Source organism: Phacochoerus africanus, chromosome 2, assembly GCF_016906955.1.
Source record: "Phacochoerus africanus isolate WHEZ1 chromosome 2, ROS_Pafr_v1, whole genome shotgun sequence".
Taxonomy (NCBI): Eukaryota; Metazoa; Chordata; class Mammalia; order Artiodactyla; family Suidae; genus Phacochoerus; species Phacochoerus africanus.
The window spans coordinates 123729077-123741136 of record NC_062545.1 but is presented as its reverse complement, the minus strand read 5'-3'; the positions used below and the strand labels follow the sequence as shown (position 1 = coordinate 123741136).

Here is a 12060-nt window from a genome sequence, read left to right as displayed (position 1 = left end):
AGCTCTGGGGGACTCTCAGAGGCACCATGTAACTTGCCCCAAACTGGCCAGAAGATGTTTCTAGTTTTTGGGGGGAGTTTGGGTTTTTTTTTTCAATACAAAACCCATTCCAAACTAAGGGCAAGCCCATTCCAAATCTATGAATCAATTCGTTCCATTATTCCAATGAGAAAATACCCCTTCAGGGTGGGGGTTCTCTTGATAGAAAAAGAAACCAGAAATAATCTTTCATGGACCCTGTCACAAATCGTATCTCTTAGATGTGAGTACATTTGCATAGCTAATGGTTGGTGTTAACTCTTCATAAGTAATGAGTACAAAAACTTGAAAGACAGAGGAAGGAAGGAAACTGAAGAGGGAAGAAGGAATGAAAAAGGAGATTGTAGGTAGATCTACCCAGGGCTCAAGCCAGTCAGGGGTCTGATTAGCGCCTACAAAGTTCTCTCTCGAAAACAATAAAAATACATTTATTTCATCAGAAGCCAAAAGGATAGGTTGGAACATAAAAAGTGGCATTTGGTTACAAGGAGATCCTGCTGAATAGCATTGAGAACTTTGTCTAGATACTCATGTTGCAACAGAAGAAAAGGTGGGGGAAAAAATGTAATTGTAATGTATACATGTAAGGATAACCTGACCCCCTTGCTGTACAGTGGGAAAATAAAAAAAAAAAAAAAGAAAGAAAAAAAAGAAAAAGATCAGGATCACCAGGAAAAACCTAAAAAAAAAAAAAAGTGGCATTTGGAAAATAAAAGAGGGAAACACGTCTTCCACACTGACTGAAGGGAAGAGAGACCAGCCAGGCCTTCAGAACCTCTGTATTACACTGTTACATCACCCATCAAGCATCTTCTGAACTGAGAGGTTTCTTACATGGGCACCCTTTCTTCCTAAGATGATACGTTTTTCTTTTATTTATTTTTTTTTAGAATTTCTGCAATACAAGCTTTTATTCGAAAATGACAATATTTTATTTAACTAGCGATTGACTGAACCAATCTGTGCAATAGAAATCATAAAACAGTTTACATTCCAAATAACTAAACATTTTCATACTCAAATGCAGTAAAGGATAAAGGAGTAAATTCTAATATCTTTCCTATTTCTTTCTTTCTAAAAAACTGATGGAAATTTTCAAACTATTTCAGCTATTAAATTATTTTTCCACTTGAATCTGCAGTTCTCTCTTTTTCTTTTCATATAGAAAAGAAAAAAGACCTGAGTTTCCTGTTCCACAATTTTCAGCACAGGGTGTTTTAGTCTCCTACCACTGATGTATCAAATCATCACAGACATGGAGGCATAAAACAAGAGAGCTAAAAATCTTAGAGTTCTGGAGTTGAGAAATCTAACTGGGTAACATGTCTGTACTCATTATGGAGGCTTAAGGGGGAGGATCCATTTATTTGCCTTTTCTGGCTGACAGAGGATCCTGAATTCCTTGGCTTATGGTCCCATCCTCCTCCCAACAGCATAGGACCATCCAGCCACTCTCACTGTCTCTGCTCTTGTCATCAATGTTGTTTGCTTTTTGACTCGAACCTTCTTTTCTCTCTTTTATAAGGACTTTGTCATTATACTGGGCCCATGTAGACAATTGAGAATAACTGCTCTATCTCCAGATCTTTTCCCATTGGAAAAGTCCCTTTTAACATGTAAAGTAACGTATTCCCAGGTTCTTAGGATTAGGATTGTGGACATTTCAGGAGGACTGCTATTCAGTTTACCATATGGGGCTTAGCATATTTTAAAATTTCTGCCTTTTTTTTGTTGTTGTTGTCTTTTTGCCTTTTCTAGGGTCACTCTGGTGGCATATGGAGGTTCCCAGGCTAGGGGTCTAATCAGAGCTGTAGCTGCTGGCCTATGCCACAGCCACAGCAACGCGGGATCCGAGCTGTGTCTGCAACCTACACCACAGCTCAGGGCAACGCCAGATCCTTAACCAACCGAGCAAGGCCAGAGATCAAACCTGCAACCTCATGGTTCCTAGTCAGATTTGTTAACCACTGAGCCACGATGGGAACTCCTAAAATTTCTGTCTTTTTTTTTTTTTAATATGGAATCATTTACTTTAAAATAACGTATAAGAAAGCATCAACACTGAAACTTTTTTTTTTTTTTTTGGCTGCATCCATGGCATAGGGATGTTTCCAGGCCAGGGATCAAACCTGCACATTGGTAGCAACCTGAGCTGCAGCATTTTTTTCTTTATTTTATTTTATTCTATTTTATTTACTTTATGGGGCCACACCCACGGCATATGGAGTTTCCCAAGCTAGGGGTCAAATCAGAGCTACAGCTGCCAGCTTACACCACAGCCATAGCAACGCAGAATCCAAGCTGCATCTGCGACCTACACCACAGCTCACAGCAATGCTGGGTCCTTAACTCACTGAGCGAGTTCAGGGATCAAACCCACAACCTCATGGTCCCTAGTCGGATCCATTTCTGCTACGCCACAATGGGAACTCCTGCTTTCCTTTTAAAACTCATAAACATAGGTGACAGAAGCCAGTTGTCACATGACCTGATCACTTCTAACCAACCAGATTACTAATGTTAATAGACACTGCGTGAGAAAAACAATAACAAACCAGACCCTGGAACAAATGAGAGACTCAGAACTCAGGACCACCTTTCCAAACTCATCTACCTTTCCCTAATATCACAAAAGAACCTACTAAACACTCTCAACCAGGACACTCACTGGCTTCTTCCAAGATGTCCACTGCTAAATGTGAGCGTGCTGGCAGGAGGATTGAGATGAGGCTAAACAGCCTGTACAAAGTCATTTTTTATAGAAAGGGGAGTGGCTAAATTCTGGCTTGCTCCCATTCTAGCATATCACAGATATTAAAAAGTAAATTCAAACAGATTTCAACCAGTCCAAGTTGTTTAGACAGTTACGCTGTGGAAGGGGAGGTTTTTTTCTAAACTCTAAGAATTCAGTATCTCTTTTTTTTCCTGACCAATATTGTTCCTTCCTGACTCTGGTAGAACTTTGAATTGGGTATCACCAGCAAAACCTATATAAAATAATGAATCGCCAACAACCCTTAAAGCTTACAGTTTCTTGACCAAAGGCTTAAGACTTACTTCTCCGGCTTCAAACTTGGCCAAAAAAAAAAGAGCTTTGGGCAAAAACAACATGATATACAGTCCTGCCAACAGGAATATAAAAAACAGACTCATTTGATCATTTTTATTGTCGCAAGCAAAGACTGACATGGAGGCAAATATAGCCTTGAACATGCTGCCTCACTCCTCCCTGGCCCCAAGGCCCATCACTTCTGGCCTGACACAAAGGGTGTGGTTCTAGACAGGAACAGGCAGTAAGGCCAAGGGGCTCAGCCTCAGCTTTTGGTGGCCAAGCCCCAATTCAGCCCTTCTGGAAGAATGTGGTCCCATTGATTTAAGTATATACTAAACACAGGGCCCAGTCAAAACAAAATGGCAGGAACGAAGCCAAGCTACTTTTTTTTTTTTTTTTAATCTTTAGAGTACTCAGATTCCCCTTTCGTAGCCCTGTTAGCACAAAACACAAGCTTCCCAATGTCTTTTCTCCCTCTTTCCAAAAGGGGTGAAAATGTTCCTTTGAAGAAAGCACTGTCTTCATTTCTGTATCCCCATAACCTATTATACTGCCTAGATAATAGAATCTTAATAAGTATTTGCTCAAGAGATGGACAGAAAAATGGTTTCAAAAGAGAGACTGGAAGAAGACCTGGGTATTAGAGCAGAGCTAAGAGGAATGAAAAAAGTGGGTATGTTTCTATGGTAAGAATGATAAAGGGAATTGGAAAACCTAATCAACAGCCACAATGGGGACTCAGGTTGGCCTAACTCTAAAGAGATACAAACAGATCTGCAAACACTGAAAACAAGGTGGGCAATGTAAAGCACATTAGAAACAACCAAAAATACATCCCCGATGTAAAACATAATAAGGACTAGAGAAAAACTGTAGGACCCTTCTTCCTTTTGCAAATTGTGTCAAAGAGTAAAAGGCAGTCAACAGTCAGTTGGACAATGAATGAGAAAACAATTTTGGAAAAATAGCATCATTTCTCACATAGTTATTCACTGAACACATGTTTAGAGAACAAAGCCATTTCTAATGAGCAATTTAAAAAACTGGGGAAAAATTGTATCAATAATGAAGTATAAATACAATGAAACTAGGCAGTCACATTTGTTTGCTTCTCTGAAGAGAACAGACGTGAAAGCAGGTAGCACTTCATCCAGTTAGCAATCACACAGAAATGCTCTAGGCCTGTACCAAACAAAAGCCACAAGATTTTACTCTGAACTGTCTCAGTATTCTAAATTTAGTCAGCTGGATTGTTGGTTAATTACTAACCTAATAACCTTCTCAAACTAGAGTGTTTACCTTAAAGTGGAAATCTGTAATTTATCATGAAAATGGAACTCCGTACCCAGTACTGCAAGATTTTCCAGAGCAGTTGATTTCTTTATTTATGGATATTATTATTATCAATGCTTATTGATTATCTGCAGGACAACTCTTCCCTAAGACAAATTACCCATTGAATCAGACATCATTGTCATTGCTGTTCAAGAGTTTCTCTAGCCAAGAGCTTAGAGTTTAGAAGCCTGTCTTCTACTGTTGCCCTAATGATTATGACAAGCACTTATTTTTTTCTTAGAAAGAAGAATTTCACCTTCTTATTTCCTAAAACCTCATTATCCTTCAATCATTAAGCCTTAGGCTCCCATCATTGCCATCAGAACAGCCACGTTAACATCAGCAGTAAAGAGGAGAGTTATTCTTCCTGTCTTCACAAGGACCCTAAGTTTCACGCAGTCACATCAGCTCTGCTATTGGGTTATGCTTCTGTCCAGGTGAGTGGGAAACCTATCTGGTAAGTTCAAGAAGTTATAAGATACTAACCACGGCTTTTTGTGTGTGTGTGTGTTTTTGAAACAAAAGGAAATGCTTGTTTTTCTGCATTTTAATTACACATATGCTCTTCTTTAAAAAGGACCACAAAATATACAAAGATTCCTGAAATGAAGAGTCAACCTTTCCCTGGTTCACAACTCAGTAATAACAGTCATACAAAATATGTAAACTTGTCATAGTTGCAAAAAAACAGATCTTAGTCCAGCCAGTCACAATATGCAAAAGATTCTTAAATGCATTTGAACAAGTCACATCCAGGGCTTTCCCCAAGGCATAAGAATGTCCAGTTTACAAATGTATAATTGAAACTATTTCCAGTTACTTAATTCGTAAAAACTTGTCAATTCCTGTAAGACTTTTATACGAAAAATCAAGACCCATTCTATTTTATACTTGTTATAGTATTAGATCAAGTTATGCATCTTTTCTTATAAAATTCAACTACCTATCAATTTGTTCTGATGTTTGAAATGTATAAAAATATTTATATGAGAACTTTTCAAATAAATGGACATACCCCAACTCTAGCTTGCTTGCATTGGTCTCTATGTTTGGCCAGCTCTTCTATAAACTCTTGTCAGGGATCCTGACATTAAAGCTCCCTCAGAACATTGCTACTTTTTAGAAACATGATGATATCATCTGAGACTAGATGGACTTTATCTCTGGTAATTCCTTTTGCACTTTCAGGTTTAAAGTATATTCTTACTTCTCACCCTGATTAGAGGCTACCCAGTAATGCTCATTCTCCTGATTCTCCAATGCTGCTGTTTTGTTTGCAGAGTAGAGCCTCTCATGTCCTTTCATAGACTAGGCTTTGCCAATAGTCCTGGGTTCATATTCCTAGCTCCTCTATTTAGTAACCATGTGACCTTTTTAAATTATTCAATTTATGAGTTCTCATCATGGCTCAGTGGTTAACAAACCCAACTAGTATCCATGAGGATGTGGGTTCGATCCCTGGTCTTGCTCAGTGGGTGAAGGATCCGGCATTGCAGTGAGCTGTTGTGTAGGTCCCTTCTGTGGCTTGAATCCCGCATTGCTGTGGCTGTGGTGCAGGCCAGCATCTTCAGTTCCAATTCAGTCCCTAGCCTGGGAATATCTGTATGCCATGGGTGTGACCCTAAAAACAGACAAAAAAAGACCCCCCCAAAAAAAGTTATTCAATTGATTTGAGTCTCAGATTTATTGCCATATTGGAAGCAATAATAATCTCTTCCTCCCAGGGATATAAGGATTTAATAAGACAATGTGTGCAGTTACTTAGCCTGTATCTGGTACACAGTGAGTACTTGTTCATATGTCAACATCATGTGCAGGGCCTGAGAACTTTAGGACTTTTATCTAATTAAAGGCTTCTTTGAGGATGAGCCCTTGTTCAAGTCTGTCTTCTCCCCTAGGCTCTAAGTGCTATGAAAGCAAGGCCTCAGTCTGGCCTATTTAACCACTGTATCCCCAAGCTTAGCAAACCCCTTGACAATGTGTCAAACATACATTTCGTGAGTAAATGAACAGGTGACTGAGTGAATGGACAACAGAAAAGACTAAATGAAAGCTCAGGCCATGCCTAAAGAGGTCACCAGCAAAACACTGTCCTTGGGTTTAAGAGCCCAAGTGGGGAGCCAGGGGACTTACCAGAGATGTCCTGAGGCCTTATGCATCTCAGTTTTGATCCTTGTATTGCCCCCATTTTGGAGTCCCCAATGAGGATTTCTCTAGGGGTGGAAGTGGGAAACTCAATTCTTCAGATACTTAGAAGATGTGCATTTATGATACCAAGACAGAAGACTATAGCTATTTGCTGAAGAAAATATTCTGACAAATCTCAGAAGCAAAAACCACATGGTAACTTAGAAGCGAAAATAAGGCCATACTCAGATTTTCCCAGAAGTCACAGGCTAAAAGACAGACAGACAGACTGTGGTGTGTTGGTGGTATAGTGGTGAGCATAGCTGCCTTCCAAGACATACAGACAGAGCACAGGAAATGGCATGTCTCATCCATCTACGGCATCTATTAGACCTTGCCATAGCCAAGCAGGGCATTTCCCTATGTACGCAATGCTGATAGCATACTTTAAATTTAAGCTCAAGGATGCAATATCTGGTTTTAATTTGTACAATTCAAGGAAATCTTTTTCAGTCACCAGAGGAAAACCTGAAATCTGTTTAAACCCCATTATGACAAAGGTGAACAGAAGAGACCAAAAAGAGGAGATATAAAAAGAATGGAGGAGTAAAAGGATCAAAAGAAGCTTGATAATATACATGAAGATATGCTGTAATTCTACATACTTCATATTGCATCTTGTCCTTAGAGGTGCTTAATGAACAGACTCAATAAACTAATTAATACAGAGGGAGTGGTGAAAACAGAAAATATTTTAAAATAACAGAAAAGAGACAATGCAAAGAGAGGAAATAAGTAAACTAACATAAAAAGTGGAAGAGGAAGATGTAAAGAGGATGGTTAGAAAAAATGCAAAAAGGGAGGGTAGAAAAATGGTGAAATGGGATCATTAGAGAAATGTGTATATATATATAAAATATATGGTACATGAACATGTGTAACAGAGGCAAGGAGAGAATGATTAAAACTAGGGCTTGAAAAGACCCCCCCAAAAAACAAAAACGACAAAAAAAAAACACTCTAGGTCTTGGAAAGTAGGGAATGGAGGAAAAGTTGAAGGCTATACGAAGGCAAAAGCAATCATGAGAAGGATGTGGGGTTTGTTAACTGTTCCAATTCTTTCAAAGACTTTTCCACAACTTGCCTCACTCTCTTGGTCTTTACATTTGGCTGCTAACAGGGGAAATCTAATTTGTATATTGTATCTAATTTATTTCCCCTTAATCCCTCTATTCATTTTTCAGATGCTTTCTTGGAAATAGGAAATCATATTTTAATATGGCTAACCCCATGGAACATCATATTGCCTTAAACTTTAAGGCAGATTGAAAGTCAACCCAAGATTTAAGAATGAAAAAATGAATGAGTAAATTTAGCAGAAAGCTGATACTTAGCCCAGAATTGTACCAGCCTCATAAATCCAGCATTACATGTTCTCTGAAAACTGACCACAGTTTATGTATAAATGAGAGAAAAGAGAGGTCTGCGTTGCCTTCATTAGGGAAAACAATTATACGTTAGAGATTTGGTGAATTACCTAAGCTGTGTGAAGCAAATTCAGGCCACAATTATCAAGTAATAGTTATTAATGCACTTTTTTGGCTACATCTGGGCCAGGAATCAAACCCGTGCCACAACAGTGAGCCAAGACACAGCAATGACAATGTTGGATCTTTAACCCACTGAGCTACCAAGGAATTCTTAATGCACTTTTAAAATAAATTATATGAAATATTTTTAAAAAGACTATATATGGAAGACCTTTAAACTCTCAGGACCTGTTATCCTACTTGCGATAAAGGCATTGCTTTAGGTGAGGAGGTGTTGCACTGCTTAAGCCCAAGCAACTCCACTTACATTAGTTTGAACTTGGGATTTCTGTGCTGGTTTGGAGAAAGGATTCTGAAGAAAAGACATTATAACACCACCACCGCCACATAGGAAGAGGGGGCCCAGCATTCTTGCTTTGTTGTACATGTTCCCATCAGGAAGCTTCCTCCTCACCCACTGTTTCACACTCTTTCCTCAATCCTTTTACCTTAGGCCCTTCCTCTCCTGTCCCATGTCTTTCTGAGTCCTGATGCTGAACCTGACCCCCACTTCTGGCACCTGCCACCATTTATTCATACATTCAGCAAGTATTTATTGAGCACCTGCTACATGCCAGGCTTTGTTCTAGGGACTTGGCATATATCACTAAGCAAAACAAAGAGACCTGTGCAGCATACACTGCAGCAGGTAGAAATAGACAATAAATGATAAACTCAGAAAATAAGCAAGTTGTAGAGTATGCCAGATGGTGATAGCTCTATATGAAGGGAAAAATGTCAAACAGGATGGGGAGGATTGAGATGAGTGAGAAGTCATGTTGAAGAGCAGGACTTTTGGCCCCATTCCTGCAGTTCCAAGTAAAAAATTGACCTAATCCAGCCTGGCCCTTTATACATTATATATAATCCTGGAATTGATCTATGGTCGGAGGGTGTGGTAGAGACAGTCACCACTCGTGACTGTCCATACGTGTTATCGCCCAGCCTCCATCATAGGTCATGTGACCTGTGCTGGCCAATGAAATGTGAGAGGAAGAGCAGTTAAAAGTCACCTTGCCCCTTTCTGCTCATCCTTACTCGGATGTGTCCACCTCAGAGGAATTAGTCTAGGCACCACAGCTACGAGATGAGAAGGGCCACCCAACTGGCATCAGATGTGACATGAGGAAGAAATAAACTTCTTCTGTTTATGCCACTATGATTTCGGGGTTGTTTGTAACTGAATCAGAGTGTAGGCTATCTGTGCCAGTACCTATGAAAGGAAATGAACTGATAATTAAAACCTCATTTTCTGCTTTTTATTGGTAAAGGAAGCAAAAAATCATGAATTTTTATGTCCTCATCAATTGACAGAGGTTTAAAGGTCCAATTCTGCTAGGAAAGAAATGAGTAATGGTAAATTATATTTAGGTTGCCCTTGTAGGACTCACAAACATGTTGCGATGTATTTTAAGCAAGAATTTTGATTCATGAACACAATTTACTTTTCTTGGATTCACGTAACAGTAAAATTTCATTGAAAAAATTACTTAGTACAAAATTATAATTTGTTTTAATCTAATGAAAATAGTTCTTGGGCCATTCAGTTTCCTGTCTGTTCCTCTGAATTAAATCTCAAGCTGGAAGAATATTTTTTTTTCTATAAACATTTGTTAGAACAGCATTCATTTAAGAAAGATTAAAATATTAACAGTATCCAGACAGAGTTTATAAATGAATGCAAAGCACAGGCAATATAAACTCTAAACTATGCACTGAGAAACCTTTATAATGTGTATTGGCCTGTGCCCTAATTCATGGGCTCATACCAAAATCCTGTCCACATTTTCCTTGTGGACTCCAAAGAAAACATTTTGAAAGATAGTCTCAAACTCATAAAGATTTGTTAATAAATAAAATCAATCTGTATGGAAATACTGATATTCAAGGAGGCCACTGAGGGGTAGCAGAAAGATCCCAAAGAGTCTCCCACAGCCTGTCAAGGTGCCTATAGTCCTACCGTTGATGGCCCTCTCCTTTAACTCGAAAGATTTTGTTGCTCAGTGATCACTTTCACAGAAAAGAACAAAACACAGCTGGAGCAGAACAGGCAGAGGAGACCATGCTGAGGAGCAGAGGACTGGGTTGAATAGTGTGAAGATGGTGACAACAAAAGCATGGTCTAAAAGAAAGGGCAACAGCTGACCAACTGAGAAGAAATCAAAATATTCCTCTCTAACACCCATTCTCATTAAGACATTATGCCAGGCTCTCTGCAAGATACAGAAATATATGAGGCAAGATTACTGTGTTCAGCAAGTCTGCAGTCTAGTGTTCAGTCTTTGTTATGGAGCCAGAGAATGGATGGCTCATTAGAGCTTGGAACAAGCACATGGCCTGTCTTCATCCTCAGAAAGACTGCATAAGGCCCCAGGGAGACACAGGTCAGGCATGTGAAGAGTATTGAGGGATTAGAGGGACAGAGATCTAGAGAAGAGGAAACAAGGACGAAAGGAACAATAAGCTGATAAACCATCTTCCCTTTGGTAAACACTTTTACTCTTTAGCTAGCGTGAGAAGAGATTACAGCCTTTGATGCCTGGAGAATTTTATGTTCTTCCACCAAATAAAAAGAAACATAAATTGAATTTCAGATAATTAGTTTGCTACACTGCTTTGTTACAAAAGCTTTTGAGTTTTGTTTGTCAGTTTTAAACACTTACCATCAAACTCAGCAAGTCTGTTAATATCTGCTCCAAGTTCTGAGGTAACTGATAGCGCATGGCGTACTTTAAGGTTCGTTTCTCTGTGAAATGAATTGACACGATATGAACTTTTGCATGGAACAGCCCAACAGCACCTTCCACAAAGCCACCAGGGAGGTGTAGTACATGCAAAATCCAACACAAGAGATTTATGGAACTCCCTCTGAATGTCCTTCAGACTGTTCTCACTACCTTCGGAAAGTGAACAGGGTTTTTCAGGCTCCTATGAGTTGGCATTCCACCCACAGCCCATCTGTATAACAACACAGTAATCTGTTTTGCTATTCGGAAAAACAGAGGAGGTAATAAACATGGTTTCATTTGAACCTACTTAGACCTCATGCATGAATTACAAAACCCGTTAGGAATGGAATCACAGTTGCCAAATCACTCCAGAGGAGGAGGCCAATATCATTCCAGAGTCTGCTATCTGTGTAGTTTTACTTCTAAGAGATGGTCATGGCTAATTTCACAGTAGCTGAAATTCAAATGAGAAAAGGAATACAGCTTTCTTTTTTTTTTTTGGAGAATCCAGCCAAGAATCCCAAAAGTCTAGAGTCATACACCTAGACAGGAACTAAGCACATGACAGTGAGTTGGTCAGCTTCTTCCAGGCAGGACCACACAGACATTGGACAATAGCTCTCTGGTATTTATGAAATGAGCAGCAGTGAAGATTCTATAACCATCACTCAAGTCTTTTGTTTAAAGGGCTGGCCATGCCAGTTTCCTCACTGAGTTCAACCTAATCTCCTACCATAGTTTATGATCATCTGTCAGAGTTCTATCTTAATGGAAATGTTTAATAATGGGATCATTCAGTCAACAAATATTGATTGAATGCATACCACAGTCACCCACGAAACTCGTGCAGCCCCCAGGGTTATTGTCCTCTTGAGGAAACCAAGAGGTAAGTTAAAAAAAAAAAAAAAAAAAAGCAAATATGGAGGGCATCAAGAAAAGCAATGTCTCAGAGTTCTCACTGTGGCTCACCAGGTTAAGAACCCAACTAGTATCCATAAGGATACCAGTTCAATCCCTGGCCTTACTCAGTGGGTTAAGGATACGGCATTGCTATGGCTGTGGCATAGGGTGGCAGCTGTAGCTCCAATTTGACCCCTACCCCAAGAACTTCCATATACCACGGATGCAGCTATAAATTTTTTTAAAAATTAATTTAACTTAATTTTTAAAAAAGCAAATACCATCTTTT

At 39.2% G+C, this 12060-nt stretch overlaps 1 protein-coding gene across 7 annotated transcripts in view; it reads right to left on the bottom strand.

The window, feature by feature from the left end:
• Nucleotides 1–12060, bottom strand: part of ATP8B4 (ATPase phospholipid transporting 8B4 (putative)) — a 256893-nt gene that overhangs the window by 116106 nt on the left and 128727 nt on the right. For all 7 annotated transcript variants that reach the window (XR_007133091.1, XM_047766387.1, XM_047766390.1 and 4 more), the window contains one exon: nucleotides 10806–10888. Coding sequence is in view for 6 of the 7 variants with exons in the window: in XM_047766387.1 (XP_047622343.1) it covers nucleotides 10806–10888 (83 nt within the window). In the remaining variant the exon portion in view is untranslated. The remainder of the gene's footprint in view (nucleotides 1–10805; nucleotides 10889–12060) is intronic.